Here is a 19,125-nt window from a genome sequence, read left to right as displayed (position 1 = left end):
TGCCATAATTGGTATCGATGTTCTCGGCATGACCCAAAGAATATATGGAGACCACTTTCATTTCAATAGTCCAATTTATTCAAAAGTTATTAGCATTTTTTAGATATTTCATTATAACTTTTGACCACAAGGTGGCGCTGCCCCCAAACTTTTTGAGTAGCTTCAGGGCATGGAGCCAAACATTTTTGTAATTATTTTCATAACGATACGATAATGCGTTCAAAAAATTCAGCATTTTGAAACATAATTCAAAATGGCCGACACCTAAAATGGCTGACACGGGAAAATTGGACATCATTCAACTCGGCATGATGCACCGAATACAAAGAGACCAGTTTTGTGATTTTTGGCGAAACCATTCAGAAGTTATAAGCAAAAATATGCATTTTTCATATCTCCTAACCACTAGGTGGCGCTACGGCGAAACACTGCAAGTAGTCTCAGGTCATGCTTGTTATAACACCTACCAAGTTTGGTCTCAATACGCCAAACCGTTGTGGAGTTATAGCCTCACAAGCATTTTTGAGTGTTTTATGTAGAATTTGTTTACGAGGTATTCGATAACGGTTAGACAAATCAACTTGAATTCCATAACTATTTGCCTAAATGGTCTGAAGATGATCTGAGCCAAATTTCGTGAAAGTCGGACTAACCGTCTAGGACGAGTTCGAAAAAGTAGGTTTTTCGAACAACTGAAAATAGCGAAAAAACTAAACCTTGCGATTTTTGAATTTTGGGGTTCATTCGACTTGGCCTAAGCCAAGGATTCAGAGGAAAAAAGAATTTCAATTTTGTGGCTTATGGTTCAAAAGTTATTAGCATAAAAATATTGAAATTTTGGACAAGTGGTGGCGCTAGAGAGTTGAAGTTAGAGACTTCAAATTTGCTATAGTTAATGCTGGGACGGTCCTCTATCAGTGTGCCAAAAAACAACTTTCCCGCAATCGGTTCTATGGGCTGCCATAGACTTGCGGCGGAAGAAGAAGAAGAAGAAGAAGAAGAAGAAGAAGAAGAAGAAGAAGAAGAAGAAGAAGAAGAAGAAGAAGAAGAAGAATAACCCCAACGATTTCAATAGGTGCCTACGCACCTTCGGTGCTTGGCCCCTAATAATAATAACGCCAACGATTTCAATAGGTGCCTACGCACCTTTGGTGCTTGGCCCCTAATAAATATAGCTGCAAGCAGCAATTGCGGGGCCAAGCACTCCAGCGGCAAATTGAGGCCTTAGCATGGCATAGAGCATCAGACCAAATGCAACAATGTGTAATAAAAGCAATTTTAGGATGATTGTAATTGGAATGGCTGAAAAATCATAAATACAAGAACTAGTATTATGATTAAATGGCTTATCACTTTTGACCGACAGGTGGCGCTGTAATCAAATCATTTTGGTGTGTTCTGTGTGAGGTGAAAATGGCACACACAAAGTTTGGTGTCAGTATGCCAAAGCATTGCAGAAATACAGGCTGAAGTGTCATTTTGTCATGATGCCTGAAATTCGTCGCTGTGGTATGCGAAAACGGTTTTGCGGTGGAAGAAGAAGAAGAAGAAGAAGAAGAAGAAGAAGAAGAAGAAGAAGAAGAAGAAGAAGAGGAAGAAGAAGAAGAACGCCAACGATTTCAATAGGTGCCTACACACCTTCGGTGCTTGGCCCCTAAATATAGCTGCAAGCAGCAATTGCGGGGCCAAGCACTCCAGCGGCAAATTGAGGAGCTAAGCATGGCATGGAGCATCACACCAAATGCAACAATGAGCAATTACAGCAATTTTAGAATGATTGTAATTGAAATTGCAGAAAAATCATAAATACAAGCACTAGTATTATGATTAAATGGCTTATAACTTTTGACCAACAGGTGGCGCTGTAATCAAATCATTTTGGTGTGTTCAGTGTGAGGTGAGAATGGCACACACAAAGGTTGGTGTCAGTATGCCAAAGCATTGCAGAGATACAGGCTGAAGGTCATTTTGGCATCATGCCTGAAATTCGTCTCTGTGGTATGCGAAAACGGTTTTGTCTATCGATACAAAATCCATAACATTTTGTCAACACAGTCTGAAGATCATCTGATTCAATTTTGGTGAAAATCGGATAAATGGTTGATGAGGAGTTCGAAAAAGTAGGTTTTCAACATGAATCAAAATGTCGGACAGGAAGTTCAGCGTACTCTGGCATATTTGGTATCTATGTTGTCGGCCTAAGCCAAGAAATGTTTTGAGACCAGTTTCATTGCAATAGGCTGATGCAATAAAAAGTTATTAGCATTTTTATATATGTAATTATTAATGGTTAATGAATGGTTCATTACTCTTGACCAATAGGTGGCGCTGTTACCAAATTGATGTGGCATGGTCAGTGTGCGGTGCCAATGGTACCTACAAAGTCTGGTGCAAAAATGTCAAAGCTTTGCAGAGATACAGCCTCAGATGTATTTTGGTATCTTACGAACAAATTCGTTGATGCGCTAAACGAAAACCGTTTTGTATATCAACACGAAATCCATAACTTTTTGTCAGCTTGGTCTGAAGATGATCCGAGTCAAATTTGGTGAAAATCAGACTAGAGGTCTAGGAGGAGTTCGAAAAAGTAGGTTTTCAACATGAATCAAAATGGCGGACAGGAAGTATTGCCAATTTTGGCATAATTGGTTTCGATGTTCTTGGCATGACCCAAAGAATATAGAGTGACCATTTTCTTTTTAATAGTCTAATTTTTTCAAAAGTTATTAGCATTTTTAAGATATTTCATTATAACTTCTTTGGCTTTGGCTGCCACCAAACTTTTTGAGTAGCTTCAGGGCATGGAGCCAAACATTTTTGTAATTATTTTTGTAATGATACAATAATGCGTTCAAAAAATACAGCATTTTAAATCATAATTCAAAATGGCCGACGACCAAAATGGCCGACACATGAAAATTGCATATCATTCTACTCGGCATGACCCACCCAATCTAAAGAGACCAGTTTTATGATTTTTGGCCAAACCATTCAGAAGTTATAAACAAAAATATGCATTTTTCATATCTCCTGACCATTAGGTGGCGCTGCGTCGAAACACTGCAAGTAGTCTCAAGTCATGCTTGTTATAACACCCTCCAAGTTTGGTCTCAATACGCCAAACCGTTGCGGAGTTATAGCTTCACAAGCATTTTTGTGTGCTTTTCGTAGAATTTGTTTGAGTGGTATTCGAGAACGGTTGGACAAATCAACTTGAATTCCATAACTTTTTGTCGGAATGGTCTGAAGATGATCTGAACCAATTTTCGTGAAAAGCGGACTAAATGTCTAGGACGATTTCGAAAAAGTAGGTTTTTTGAACAATTGTAAATAGCAAAAAAACCAAACCTTGCAATTTTTTAATTTTGGGGTCCATTCGACTCGGTAGAGCCAAGGATTCAGAGGAAAAAAGAATTTTCCTTCTGTACCTTAGAGTTCAAAAGTTATTAGCATAAACATATTGAAATTTTGGACAAGCGATGGCGCTAGAGAGTTGGAATTAGAGACTCCAAATTTGCTATGGTTAATGTTGACACTGTCCTCTATCAGTGTGCCAAATTTCACAACTCTCCCGCAAGCTGTTCTATGGGCTGCCATAGACTTGCGGAAGAAGAAAAAAATCATGCTAACGGATACAATAGCTGCCTAAGCACCTTCGGTGTTTGATCCCTAATAACACCAACGATTTCAATAGGTGCCTACGCACCTTCGGTGCTTGGCTCCTTATAACGCCAACGATTTAAATAATAAATATAGCTGCATGCAGCAATTATCGGGGCCAAGCGCAAAGGACATGGCTGGGACTGTCAGACCACCTGCAGCAATGATTAATTAAAGATATTTTAAGATGATTTGGGGCAAAATTGCTGATAAATTATATATACAGTCCCTAATAATAGGATTTAATGGTTTATCACTTTTAAACAATAGGTGGTGCAGTTATGAAATTGACGCAGTATTGTCAGAGTGAGGTGATAAGGACACATACAAAGTTTGGTGTCAAAATGTCGAGACATTGCAGAGATATAGCCTCAAGTGTGATTTCAGCATCATGCCTGAAATTTGCTGTTGTGTTATATGCCATTGTTTATCGACACATTACAATTTCCTTAGTGTTTGAACTGTCATTGCAATACATTGTTTTCTTATTGTTTAAATTGATTGCAGTTATTTTTGTTACGTCACTTTCGGTTTGGCATTTTTCAGATGCTTAAAGGGTTAGTTCAGCCAAAAATGAAAATAATATCATTAATGACTCACCCTCATGTCGTTCCAAACCCGTTAGACCTCCGTTCATCTTCGGAACACAGTTTAAGATATTTTATATTTAGTCCGAGAGCTTTCTGTCCCTCCATTGAAAATGTATGTACGGTATACTGTTCATGTCCAGAAAGGTAATAAAAACATCATCAAAGTAGTCCATGTGACATCAGAGGGTCTGTTAGAATTTATTGAAGCATCGAAAATACATTTTGGTCCAAAAATAACAAAAATTACAACTTTGTCGATCATTGTCTTCTCTTCCGGGTCTGTTGGGAACGCGACTGCTGTGACTGTTGACGTATGACGATGCTGACGTGTTCTCTGGTGCGCCCAATAACAAAGAAAACATGTCAGCAGCGTCGTACGTCAGCCAGCGGCGTCACTGCAGTGTTGTGAACGCGCTCACAACAGACCTCACAAGTAAAATTGCTGAACTAACCCTTTAAGTAAAATTGTCAGACAAGAACGAGTTCATAAGCCCCAGTAACATATATTTTAAAGAAAATTTTGTGCTTACATTATTTTTCTATATTTGTGTTCTAAGCTGCAGTATGCCATTAAAAGACAAATTAACAAGGATTGGCTATTTGGCTATTTATTAATAGTGTTAGTGTTGTTTTAGAATTAGTAACAGAGGCTTGGTGACAACTGTCAAACTGAGATTTTAATGTGTTCCAAAACGAAGTAGTTTTGGACTAAATAGTCAGTTGTTTATGATTTTACATACTTGTGCTGTCAAACTGTTGTAAATATGATTACTTAATGATTATTTTTACATTATTTCTAGCAAAATTTCTTCATGATAAATGTGTGTCTTAAATTTCATTTATGTATTATAAATTAACATGAATGGCAAGGTATATTTAATAAATTATATATATATATATATATATATATATATATATATATATATATATATATATATATATATATATATATTAGAAAGTACCATTTATTTTTAGGACTGCCTTTTTTTAAATTTCAGTGGTTGTTTATGTATGTTGTTTGTTTTCATTCAGTTTCCATTTTACAAAGTTTTGGTTGATTAATTGTTTATTGGTCAGCATGGTACAATGTAGTTATCATTATTGGCAATATTTACTACTAATGGTTTATGTTTAAGGTAGCCTTGTAGATGTTGTATTAAAATTGTGCCATGAATAGTTTTATAGTTTTAAAAAGTGGGTATAATATTTATGGCATGTTTCTGGGTGTTATTTGGTCTTATGTATGTGTGCATGTTTAGTATTTTCTGTTTCACCCCTTAAGTCAGAAGTGTAGTGCAGATGGGACCATTTTTGTTGAACTCTTAATGAGTGGTGAGTCATCCCTCTAAACCGGAGTGTATTGTCTGTGGGCACTGCTAGCTACAAAAAATTCATAATCATATTTTTCAAAACTCCTGCCTTGATCAGCACAAAATAGGTATCATTTGAAAGCTTGTGCTATGTACTGCAATGTGTTAAAAATATCATGCAGCTCAGATAATCATGTGTCATACAGTATGTCATTTGGATGGTCATATGGAGTAGAATACAACAAGTGTGATGGTCTTGCCTGAACAGTCTTTTTGCTGAGTGGAGCTGCACAATGGAGATAAAAAACATGGCAGTAAGGGAAAACTGCATGGAGAACAAATAAGTACTATAGCATGACTTGTTATCTTGGCTTGTGTTTATTTAAAACAGTAGTTTTTCTTTTTAATCTTTTTAAATTAATGACATATTTGAGCATTGTGACTGAATGGTCTGTACAATTTTGCAGTGTGTTATTGTTATAATAGACATTTTTGATGAATTTATAATAAATCAACTCAATAATAAATCAACTCAATTAAATATTGAACAATTCAGTTAAATTCAATGTGAAGGGAAACATCACCATCTAGTGGTGAAAATGTGTTATTCAATTCGAACATTAAACATATTAAAACAACATCTTACAACATATCTGCACAATGGAGATAAAAAATGTGGAAAATTGCATGGAGAATAAATTGGTTCTAAAACACAGACAATGCACAAATTAACACATTCAAAGTCAAACGTATCAATAGTTTCCTAACAAGTTCACTACTGTGTATATACACAATAAAGCAATTATGACTGATGATAACATGCAATTTACAGACAGCATATCCCTGTGTCTCAATTGCATACTATCCACCCTATCTGCAGTAAATAGTATTGAAAATTACTAATGTCACATATGTAGGATGGATATGCACATTAAGACGCAGGTCATGTCTCATTATCTTTGCTTTGGGCAGTTCCTGTTTCCCAAGCTAAATGATACACACAGTAGACAGATGGTGCTGTCCGTATTTATGCATTAGGATTAATTTAAAATTTTTACAGTCTGTTACAAAAGCATAATTGTTTTGGGGTCTGACTAAGCTTGAGGGAGTTTTGTAGGTGAAGCTCTGCAAGAGCCATAATAAACTGATGGGTTGGGAGGGTTAGTTTTAAAATGTATTCCATTGCAGTTACAAATTGCTTCATAAAAAAAGTATTCAGTAATGTAATCCAAACAGCACATTATTAATGTAACCTGATTACTTTTGGATTCCTTTAAAGTCACATACAAGTCAGGTAAAAAGCAATCATCAAAGTAGTTTTATTTAACAATGAATTTAAAATAAAACTATATAATAATAATAATAATAATAATAATAATAATAATAAAAAACAATCTTGTCTTGTTTCACCAACTAGAGATTACACAGCCCTGTATATTTATACAAAAGGCTATACAGACATCTAGTGGCTACAGTATGGTATTACAGATGGTTTTATTTTTATTTCTTTAACATGCACAAGGAAACACATACTTAGTTTACACACAATATTTTAAAATAAAAAATAAATATATATATTTACATATTAGTCTATTTTAAAATACATGTTTATCAAGGCTGTGATCTTTCTTAATTTTAATGACTGACCCTGCATTAGAGGTGGGAGTTCCCTTTCTCTAGCTCTTTTTCTGCTAGAAACTTACAAAGATCGTAACTTCGTTTTTGGTCGAAAATGAGTAATTTAGATTTTTGGCACATTCAAGACCTTCTTTATTATGTGGATGAGTATCTTGAATGAATTCCGTAGTTTTTTTGAGAAAATAATGAGTTATCTTAACAGTAAGTTCCAAAAGACCATGAGAAACAAAGGCAGAACACCGTAACATAAGTTACCGCTCTTTGGCTTTGTTTTGGAAAGCACAAATTGAGTTACGGTACTCTGCCTTTGTTTAGCCGCGCGTTACTGTGCCGGTGGCTGCTACCTACCAAATTGTACGGTTATCAGTGGCGGATCTAGAGATTTTTTCCTGGGGTGGCAAAGTGGTGGCATGAGGTTTCAGGAGGGGGGCCATGGACATTATTCATAATTTAAAATGCTACGGTTTTCATTGTTTTGTTCTCTACACTACATTATATGGAGTGGGAGTCAAATCAGAGATGTAGCTGGGTTTTTGGATGGTGTGAGTCTTAATTTGTGAATTGTGGACCCTTTCTCTGTGTAATCAGTATCAACAGTCTGTGTAGTCTAAAAGTCTTAAATTGTACTGTGTGAAAAAGCAATTCTTGGGGGGTTTGGGGGTATGCTCCCCAGGAGATTTAAAAAAAAAGACCCCTCAAATGATGTCTTGTAGTGAGTTTTGAGGAAATATTGACAGATTTAGTCATACAACATAAGCCATCAATAGATTTAGGTTATCTGGATTGAAACAAGATTACAATGCAGGATTGTTGCAATGATAACCGTGACTGTCAAAACATTTCACTCTGATTTAATAAAGACTCAGTGAAGTACCTTTTTAGTCAAACATTATTTTTGGATTTATTACAATATAACATACAACAATTTAAAATGTACATAAGCATGTCATTCATAATCTCTCTCTCTCTCTCTCTCTCACACACACACACACACACACACACACACACTCTCTCTCTCTTTCTAAACTGCTGATCACTTGAGGGCAAATATCAAAAACACTACCCTTACAAAAAATGACTGCAGTTTAAAAAAAACTAATACTGCAGTTTTTGCTACATGTAGAAAAATGCAGTATTTTGGACACGAAAAAACTGCATTAATGCCGTTTTACTGCAATACATGTGAAGTACTATTGAAATACAACTACAGTAGAGCTGTAGTATTATTGACAAACAATTGTAACAGAACTGTGGTATTACTGTAATACAACTGAAGTAGTACTACAATTATACTGCAATGAAACTGCTGTAGTACTGCAATATATAATACAACTGAAGTACAATTCAGTACAACTGAAGTGCAATACTAATAAAATGCTGTACATTAACATTGAAGTGCAACCAGAATATTCAAAATAAGTTTTATTTGCAAACATCTGCAATATAATGAATTAAGGTACAAAACAATAGTGAATGTCTCAAACAGCAATGCAACAATAAATGATTTTACTTTTCTTTAAACTTAAAATAACAGGTTGAGAGTTACACTTAATGTACTCAGTGTTTATTTACAAATCATGCACATTTCTTTCCTCATTATTCAGGCAGGTTTCATTTTTTGAAGAGCTTATCCTCATCGTTCCGCTTGGGTCTTATGACTGACTTTATCTTAGATGTGGAAACACTATTTTGGATGTAGTCTGGAAAAACAAACAAACAAAAACTATCAGAAATTCTCAAGTTTCAGTTACACTTTTCACTGCAGGTATATTTAGTATGCTTAAAATAAACTTTCAATTGTGATGTCACCAAGTGTTTGTTAAAAGTATTCATACCATTCCCAGTTCATTTCTGATGGCATATTGGTCAGCATTAATAATGACTGCGTTTACATGGACATCAGTAATCTAATTTACCTTATTCTAAATAAGACAATATTATGATTTACATGATTTTTATATTGTTTATATAAGGTATTTACATGAGTTGATTTTAGAATATTTCTTTCATGTTCCCGTTTTACATGTTAAGGCTTGTTCATAGTTCGATTAATGGCACACGTCATTACATCCCCACGCAACGCCATCCGACATCCCATCCAGAATTTCACATATAAACATAGTTCATCTTCGTGATGATGCCATGTACAGTTGTGGGTGTTTCATTTTTAATTTAATGAAAGCTTCAAGTATTTGTACGTGCATACAGACAGTGAGCGTGATTTCATCAAGTACAACATGTTCCTGGATAAACATCCTTGTTGTTCCTGGATCAACATTCCTATCAACCAATCAGAACTGAGGGATACCTTTTCAGGAAATATCTGGTTTAGGTTTACGATCAGGGTTAGGTGCTTCTACACTCTGGTTAATCATTTCACACTGATTTTAGGAATAAATTATGGTTAGGGTTAGTTTAAGATAGGGTTAAGTCTATATGTTTGGACCGTTATGTTGATCCAGGATCAACAAAAGATGTTGATCCAGGAACATGTCTTACTTGGCAAAATCACGGCGACTGCATACAGACGATGGCGGTGTTAAAGCTTTTATTTGCCGTCAAACGGTTGACCACTGCCGTGTGTGTATCCTGTCATAAAAAAAAAAAGTTCTGTGGCAAAAAGTCCTACACGACGGTAATAATGTGATTAAGGTGTTTACATGTCTACTGCACTTCAATAATGTGACTAAAATAGGAATACTCCACGTCTTAATTCAATTTAGAATATGACTTAAGCCGGATTAAGTTAATCAAATCTCTGTTTACATGGTAGATTCTTAATCAGCCTATTGTCTTAATCGTGTTAAAATCTGATTATTGTTGTCCATGTAAAGGTACGCAATGTCTTTGAATACTCCAGGTAAAAAGTTAAAAGCTCAGTTCACCCAAAAATGAAAATTCTGTCATCGGTTATTCACCCTCATGTCGTTCCAAACCCACAAGTCTTTTGTTCATCTTCAGAACACAAATTAAGATCTTTATAATGAAATCTCAGAGCTTTCTGACCCTCCACTGATAGTCCATGCAACTACCCCTTGCAAAATAACATGCATTTCTGGAAAAAAAAAAAAGCATAGAAACAATCATGTTTAAATACTGTACAGAGTCCTCCACAATTATTTGCCCTCTTTATCATTTTGATTTTTTGTTCAAAATTCTAATCTTAAGTTTAAAATAATAATAATAATAATAATAATAATGTGCCCCCATCATTTAATACTTTGTGTAACCTATAATCCTCTTCACACATAAGGGCTAATCCATGGCTAGGTGTGCATTACATGATTTTAATGCATGAGGTGAAGGAAAAGAACCACACGACATGAAAAGGGTTGCCTCCATTGAAGTCGATTAAAATTGTGTAATACACACCTGTTAAAGCTAGGTTAAAAAATTAAGTTAAAGCTGCCCTTAAAGAGATAGCTAAACCAAAATTTTCAGTTCTGTCATTAATTAGTCACCCTTGTGTGGTTTCACACACGTAAGACCTTCATTCCTCTTAGGAACACAAACAAAGATATTTTTAAAGAAATCAGAGCGCTTTCTGACCATGCAGACAGCAATGCAACTTACACATTCAAGTTCCAGAATGGTAGGAAAGACATTGTTAAAGTAATTAATGTGACTCCAGTTGTTTTGACTCAATTTTAAATAATAATATTAATAATAATTTACCACTTATTTATAAAAATATTGATCTGTAATGTGCATTTACGAGAGCATCACAACGCATGGGTGTTGTGTTCCTGCAACAGAAGACAAAACTGAGGATGATCCAATCATGAGTCACATGATTGCTTTCACAATGTCTTTCCTACTGTTCTGGAACTTAAATGTGTAAGTTGCGTTGCTGCCTATAGAGGGGTCAGAAAGTTCTCAGATTTCATCAAAAATATCTTCATTTGTGTTTTCAAGATGAACAAATGTATTATCGGTTTGGAACGACATGAGGGTGAGTAATTAATGACAGAATTAAATTTTTTGGGTGAACTAAGCCTTTAATGTTTGTGGAGTACAATTTGACTGTAAGGGTAGAACTAAGTTCATTTTCATTCGTTTGTTTGGTTACAGATCATTAGATCTAGCGTCCTGACTGTACGTGTGTGCTACAGTAAAAGCCACACATTCATTTAAAATGATTGAACTGATTGTAATTATCTATACACTCATTGTTTTTAATGCACACCTTCCGGTCAATCAGAGAGAATCAAAGAATTGTTGATAGCTGGTGTTAAGCATTGAGAATAATTGCTTATAAAACTAGATTTCATTACCTTTCCACTCTCTCAGATCTCTCTCTCTGTTTTCATACTGAATTGGCACTAATATTGTAAATCTTCTTTTAGCGCTTTGATTTCATTTAACTCCTCAGTCTCTGAAGATGTCTGAAGATCTCTTACATGGCTGAGGAGACAGAGGACTTGTACACTTGATTTCTCCAGCACTCCCACAGGTCTTAGTTCCTGAAAAACAATAGCAGTTATTAGGTATTCTAAACTATAAAGATAGTAGTTAATAAAAGATCAAATAAATAAAGTAGATTACTGCTCACCGTTATTTGAGTGCTATCATCCACAGCCATCATCTTCTGTTGAATTATATTTTTGGTCTTCTTTTTTTAGTTGTCACCAGTGCATTTTCCTGAAAATAACAATCACACAATGAAAAAAAAAATGTACATTTCCACACATTAATGTCACACTACTGAACATAAATGCTGGTGTACAGTGCTGTTAAAAAAAAAATCCAGATTTATTCTATTTTTGTGTATATCCAGTATATTGTAAGATATATTTAAATAACTTACATACAGTGATAAAAAGAAAAATAATGATGCAATGATGCGGTATGTTTAGTTTAAGAATCAATTCCCCTCTGGCTAACAAATGAACATGGTGTGATTATGATTCAGGCTGCATCACAATTTAGTGTGAAATATACAGGACTGTAGGCCTGCAAGTAGCTGGAGTTATTAATCTCATTTAAATTCTATCTAAAATCTGGTTTACATGTGTGGCTAACTAGAATGTGAGTGACCTTTAATGCATTTCCAGAAATGCAGTCTCACCAACATCTGTTGAGTGCCTTTTCACCGTCTCTCTTCTCCTCTCTCCTAATGCTTTCTGTTGCAAACTGTACACTTTTCAATGGGTTGACGCTCTCCTAGAAATAAACAAACAATATATTCAGTGCAATTTTGTTCATTCCATTATTATAAATGTACTGATGCTATTGGAATGAGAACTGAACTGAGCTGGACAATGACATGATTCATTTCTACAGATCTGCTTATAACTAAATTGCTGAGTCATAGCATAATTAAATGCATCTTGGTTATGTCACTGGTTGGATTGAGATGTTGATGTTTTATTAGATTAGATTAAGATTTTATAATACAATTATAATTTATTATAGTAAAAGTGTAGTAAAAACAGCATTAAACCAGTTGTTTTGTCTTCTATCAGACTTGTGTTCTGTGTCTTCTGTGCTATAGTAAGCTCACGCTACAGAGGAGTACAGATCTCAGCTGGCTGAATAAGATATCCGTGAAGTCTACGGTTTACATCTCTCTAAAATTATAACTAAAGATATAAGGACATTAGACATTATACTCACCGCTAAACTGTATGACTCGACAAAGTCAACACTTCAACTCGCCTGATGAACTTCTCTTCCAGACTTCCCTTTCTTCTTTTTTCTCACACTTGTGAACGGTCTTGGGGTGTAATGTTGTTATGTCTTTGTGATTTAATTGTGATAGTTCACATATTAATGATGTTGTCAAACCATAACGTAGGCTATTTTATACTTTTATATTCATCCTGCGGTAGACAATACGGAAAAGACGCTGATTTACCGTTAACAGTTATCAGCTGCTGGCGAGACTCGTTGTCATGACAACGACCGCTGGCGCGAAGGAAGATCTCACGTGCAGGCTATTAATCTATGCGGGTGAAATATTCCATTGGCAAATATTTTTTTTGTACAAAAATATTTTATATTAATATTTTATAGGAAGCCTACATTACAACAACAATAATAATAATTATATAAAAAAAAAAAAAAAAAAAACTTCCCAATACTGTAACCACAGCACTTGCTACATGTTGCACAACACAGCAGACTGCAGTACAGAGCCTATACATGAAGACTTTAATGGCAGTGAAAATAACCTCTTTGCCGTTAAAGCGAAATTACTGGACCTAATCATAAGAGCCTTATTTAAAAAAAAAAATGCTCATAAAAAATAAATAAAATAAATTGAATCAGACAGACTTAGAAGTTTTGCATCTGAAATCTTCACATGCATTTTAGCATATCACTGAACTGCAGTTATATTGTATCTGTACTTCATTACACTGCAAATCTAGAGTTGCACTTCATTGGACTGCAGTTTTATTGCTGTTGTACTTTATTGAACTGCAAATATATACTTCATTATACTGTAAATCTAGAGTTGCACTTCATTGGACTGCAGTTTTATTGCTGTTAAATTTTATTGAACTGCAGTTATATACTTCATTATACTGCAAATCTACAGTTGTACCTCATTGGACTGCAGTTATACTACATTGTACTGCAGTTTTACTGCAGTTGTACTTCATTGTACTGCAGTTATTTTTTGAAAGGGTATTTTCTGAGGCAAGACCTCAAAATCCAAAGGAACTATGGAATTCATATTAACTATAGTTTGAGCATCACACCAAAATAAAAACATATAAAAACCACACACATTTGAGACTCCACACACTATACACAAAAAACACAAAAAAAAAAAAAAAAAAAAAAAAATTCTGACAGCAGTAGTTTAAACACACACAAAGAGCTAGACTAACGTTAGACCCTTATCTGACCTGATGATCATTGAAAAATTTGATGAGACAACAAAGTATTGCGGATGTAAACAACGTAACAATGTGGTTGTTGCAGGGTTAACTGTCTGCTTATGGACTTTTTCGACTTGGTGTCAAACTTACCTCTAAACTCACTGCTAACTTCTTATCAACCTCTCTTCTCTGAGACACTGCGTACTGCAGACCCTGCCCAGGCTACCCTAGTGCCACTGACTGACTGGTGAAATAATTTGCGGCAGTGATGCACGGGTTGATCCAAAATGAACGGGTGCCTGCGGTCACCCGCGGTTATGAGTCATCCAAAAATATTTTTAATGATTTTCGGGTCGCAGTCGGTCGGGTCGTTGGAAAATAAAGATGCCAATTAAACCTTTGTAATTTATATAGTACTAGACACAATTTTGAAATACATAGGCCTACACTTTATTGGCTGAATAACTGGTGAGAAGTTGACGCATGAGCTAAATCTAGTGATGGGAAGTTCGGTTCTTTTCCGCAAACAGGTTCTTTCGGACAGTTCGATTCAATAAACCGGTTGAAAAAAAAAAAAAAAAAAAAAAACGGTTCACCGGTTCTTTTAAGCTCGACGTAATGATGTCATTGGCGATGACATAATGGCGTCAAGTCTATCAAACATTCAAATATACAAAGTCAGTAATCATAACTTTAGTCAGTTAAAAACCTCATAATCATGAAAAGTTTACAATTAAGTTTAGCAACAACGCACCCAACTAGAGTAAAAGCAATAATGTGCATACGAGGATTTAAGTCTTGAAGATATAAAGTAAATAAATTATGTGTCATCAGCGGAGAAACCATGATCCACTTACTATACATAATCCATTGCGATTTATTTGTTATTAAATAAACTTACATTTCGCCAGATTGCCCTTCATTCAAGTCTTCAGTTTACCCGCGCTCATAACAGCACAGAATCAGTTCAGAATCAATCACCAAAAGAACCAGTTCGGTTCAGATGCGCTGTGTGTCAGTCTGCTTCACGCTGAATCACGCATGCGCAGTATCATCAGCTTCTCGGTTCTCAAATCGGACGCGTCCGACAGAAACGGTTCTCAGTTCAGTGTACTGGTGATCCTCGAGAACGAGAACCGCTCTAACTGGCACGCTGCAGTTCAGTATCATCAGCTGTTGCGCTTCTTATCTGGTGAGTGACTACATTCCGCCCGTTTAAAAATAATAAATGCGCGTCCTTGAAAGCGCGCCGTTTTCTAACGTAGCCTATTTACTTTAACTTCTTAGGTAATAATATCAATGGTATGATATTTCAGATGCGAAATTACAAAACATATACATATATTTAATTGTTTTTTTCAAAATTATCGCTAGGGACAGTTTGGCAGTCGCTGGACATTGGTAGGGACATGTCCCTGGCGTCCCCACCTAATTCTACACCCCTGCGCTACGATGAGCATTTACTACTTTTAAAAAATGTGGGTCAGGAAGCGGGTCGGGTACAATATTTTCTTTTTTTGCGGTCCGAGTTGCGGGCAGGTTAGTTGAAAACGTTGGTCAGTTGCGGGTTGTTTGTACATTGACCCGTGCATCACTGATAAGCACACAGTCTGGCAGATCAGAAAAACATGCAAGATCTAAATACTCTTGAATATAGCTCTCGAGTGATCAGGTGCCCTGCTCGAGAGCTAATAACAGTCTTGCAGTGTCCATACCTGCCCAGAGTCATTCAGGCAGACCCCAATAACATCAAACAACAAATTACCATGTTACGATGGAGGCGTTGTGACAACAGAGTTGAGGATCCAAATGCAGGCTTTATTATAGAGAGTGGTCAAACAGGCAGAGTCCAGTAACAGCAAACAATAATGTCCCAGGCAAAGACAAAGAGGAATCCGAAACAGGCAAAGGTCAGGGCAGGCAGCAAAACAATCAAAAACCAAATAAACAGTCCAAGGTCAAAAACAAGGAGGCAAAGCAAAGAAACACGGATACAGGGAACAAGTTAGAGGCTAAACAATAATCAGCCAAGTGTGTGGATGTGTGCAACCTTTATAGTGCGAGATTGATGAGGTGATGAGAGACAGGTGATTGCAACTGATGAGGAGTCCTGGCAAAGGATTATAGGAAATGGAGTCCAGGGTGAAGTGGCAAGAGTCTGGAATGGAGTGCCCTCTAATGAAGCTCACGGGCACTCCAGCTAGAGATTGTGACACCTAGTCACAAGCCTTCCGGTTTTCATCCAAAATATCTTAAATTGTGTTCCGAAGACGAACAAAGCTTTTACAGGTTTGGAACGATATAGTTCCAACAGTGACTAATGTAATCACGACAGTGATTAATGACAATTTTTTCATTTTGGGGTGGAGTATCCTTTTAAATGGAAAAGCTCCTCCACTATTTAGTATTTTTATTAAGAAGAAAGTTTCAAATTACAGATCTACAAGATCCACTCAGAGAGGGCACTGTGAAATCTCTTTCAGGTACAGTACACCTCATTCAGCCAATTATGCTTTTCTGTAAGAGCTTCTCAGTTGTGGAACATATTGAAATAAGAAACTGTACCACATATTACGCCTTCAGACAAAGTCTTAAAGTCTGGCTTTTAAAAAATCAGATATGTGATAATTTTTAATCTATACAAGTACTGATCTCTTTATTATTATTATTGTTACTATTGAACCCACTGCTAACATGTCCCATGTGCTTTGCTCATTGTCAGACGGCCAAATGCATGGATTGGGTATGTTTGGATTATTTAATTAGTGTTTTATTAATTGTCTAGAAAGCTTTTTTATTGTGTTGTTATACAATTTTGGTGTTTGCTATTATTTTTATTAACTCAAAATTGAATCTGATGTGCTTTATGTATGCTTACTGTTTTCCAGCAGACTTGCATCATATTTATTTAGGGCTGTGTTTTGTAGCTTTGTTTGCTTGCATGGCTAATTGTGGAAATGTTATTTGATGTTTTTGAGTTATTATGCTGATTTTTTTGTTGTTATTTATTTTATTTTAAAGGTTTTTTTTTTACATCTTGCCAAAGGACTGCAGTGTATATATATATATATATATATATATATATATATATATATATATATATATATATATATATATATTTCACATACAGAAAGATATAGGCAATAACAAACTGTTCAAGGAAAAGTTGAAGTGTTTCCTGGTAACATCCCTTTGCCAGTAATGACTATAAAAAAATTTATGACCCAGAAACATTGGTAGCAAAGTTACTCTAGAAACAGATCAATTTAATGGGGGATAATTGGTGGTTTATTGGGGGTCCATCATGTTGACCCCCAATAAATGTTTCATGTGGATGTACTCTGTGTTTAGAGAGCAGGAAACCACCAATTACTTTGCTGAAGATGGAAAATAAGATGTAACTGTATTTGAAATTACATCTGACCAACAGGTAGCTGTGACCTGTTAAACTTGTTAATTTTTAACTTGTAAAACTTCTCAGTGCGTAACTAATTTTTACTTTATGTTAGAGAAGGTACCAGTATAAAATAGTCTGGATAAGCAAGAAGACACACTTAGGGAGCACAGTGCAGATAAGGGGCTTGAACCAAGATTGAACAAGCCACATCCTTCAAGACATCAGTTATGGCCTCATCCCAACTTCACCTCACTGTCTACCTGTTCTGTTTGGCCATGGCAGCAAGCATTATATCATGCGATCGATCTCATATGGATTTGGACTCTGCGCTACAAGCATCTCATGGCACTGCAGATGATGAAGAGGTAAGATTTTAAAGTAACACTCTAAACCTCATTGCAAAAGCAGTAATACACCATTTTTGGAGCATATATTATAGCATATATAAAGTCTTAATTTTTCTTTCTAACCTGAAAAACATATTAAACTAAATTAACAGATGCCAGAGAGATATTCCCTTCCAGAGCTTCAGTGGTTGCTCAGTAACTCAAACCCAGCAGCCATACAGTCTGACAGCCCATCTCTGGGGATTCTACAGAACAAACTGGACCTAATGAGGAGAGACAGTGGAGACAAGGATGACCAGGCAGGCCAACGAAAACCAGGCTGCAAAAACTACTTCTGGAAATCCAGAACGGCATGCTAACCACAGGCAACCAACAGGTCCAAACCGGAGGCCTCCACCACAATCAACATGCTGCCAAAAATTTACCCATTCCCTTTCCTGAATTCGCACTCATCATTCGACAGTCTCCGTCTTTGAAGTGAGCCTGATTAATTGTAGCCATTATCTGTTAAGAGGGTCCGTGATCTCTTATATGTCTTTCTCTGAAGCATTGCCTGCTTGCAATAAACTGAATATAGCATAAAGATGCTGGCCAGTGTTATTTTGTGTGCTGCCAGGCTTATAATATTAGATGTTACAAAGTCTACAAAGTTCTGAAACGATTTAATCAAAACTTTGCATCAGCAGTAAAAAGCTCAAACATAGATTCTCATTAGGGCAAAAATAGCCTGAATTATTTAATGAAGCACATATATATATATATATATATATATATATATATATATATATATATATATATATATATATATATATATATACTGTACATGTATGTATATATATGTACACTGGCAAACCAAAATTTATTTAGACACCCTCAACATTTCACACATTATCACAGTTTATTTGCTATAGTTTAGAAAATGGTAATAAAATATGACTAAAAATAAAATATATTTTTTTTAAATTTTACCGGTAGTCCACTGTATAAAGAAGTTTGGGTTATAATATTTCACAGTTTGCTTTATTTTGCTATCCTCACTTACATAAATGAACTGTAGTGTCCTGCACCCACTAGTAAAAAAAAAAATATCAAAAATTATATCTGGTGTCTGAATAATTTTATAGTGTGACTGTACCATAAATTTATATACATATATAAAGGGTTTGAAATTACCATTTTTTCACTCACCAGCCATTTTGGCTATTAAAGTTACTGGCCATTAATAACTTCTACTAAACACAGAAATAAACCAGATTACCTATGTCACAGCTTCATATATAAATATATTTCTTATAAAATCTGAATATCTGCAGGATTTTTTAAAAAACAAATTTAAGACTTTTTTTAAGACCTTTT

The 19,125-nt window shown here is 35.5% G+C and overlaps 1 protein-coding gene and 1 long non-coding RNA gene across 2 annotated transcripts; one reads left to right on the top strand and one right to left on the bottom strand.

Moving 5' to 3' along the window:
* Positions 1 to 8,636: 8,636 nt before the first annotated feature.
* On the bottom strand, positions 8,637 to 13,322 carry LOC109057823. Its single transcript, XR_006160031.1, has 5 exons — positions 12,267 to 13,322; positions 11,751 to 11,839; positions 11,599 to 11,661; positions 10,117 to 10,253; positions 8,637 to 8,898 (listed from the first exon to the last, which is right to left on the bottom strand). It is a non-coding gene; the product is annotated as an uncharacterized LOC109057823 (long non-coding RNA).
* Positions 13,323 to 17,560: 4,238 nt separating this feature from the next.
* Positions 17,561 to 18,352, top strand: sst2 (somatostatin 2). Its single transcript, XM_019091959.2, has 2 exons — positions 17,561 to 17,787; positions 17,922 to 18,352. Exons 1-2 carry the CDS (start codon positions 17,650 to 17,652, stop codon positions 18,126 to 18,128), a joined length of 345 nt encoding a protein of 114 aa, XP_018947504.1. The 5' UTR covers positions 17,561 to 17,649; the 3' UTR covers positions 18,129 to 18,352.
* Positions 18,353 to 19,125: the final 773 nt, after the last annotated feature.

The sequence above is a fragment of the Cyprinus carpio genome, unplaced genomic scaffold (assembly GCF_018340385.1).
Source record: "Cyprinus carpio isolate SPL01 unplaced genomic scaffold, ASM1834038v1 S000006823, whole genome shotgun sequence".
In the NCBI taxonomy this organism is placed as follows: Eukaryota; Metazoa; Chordata; class Actinopteri; order Cypriniformes; family Cyprinidae; genus Cyprinus; species Cyprinus carpio.
Note: the sequence above shows the minus strand (reverse complement) of the source record. Positions and strands in the feature narration are given on the sequence as shown.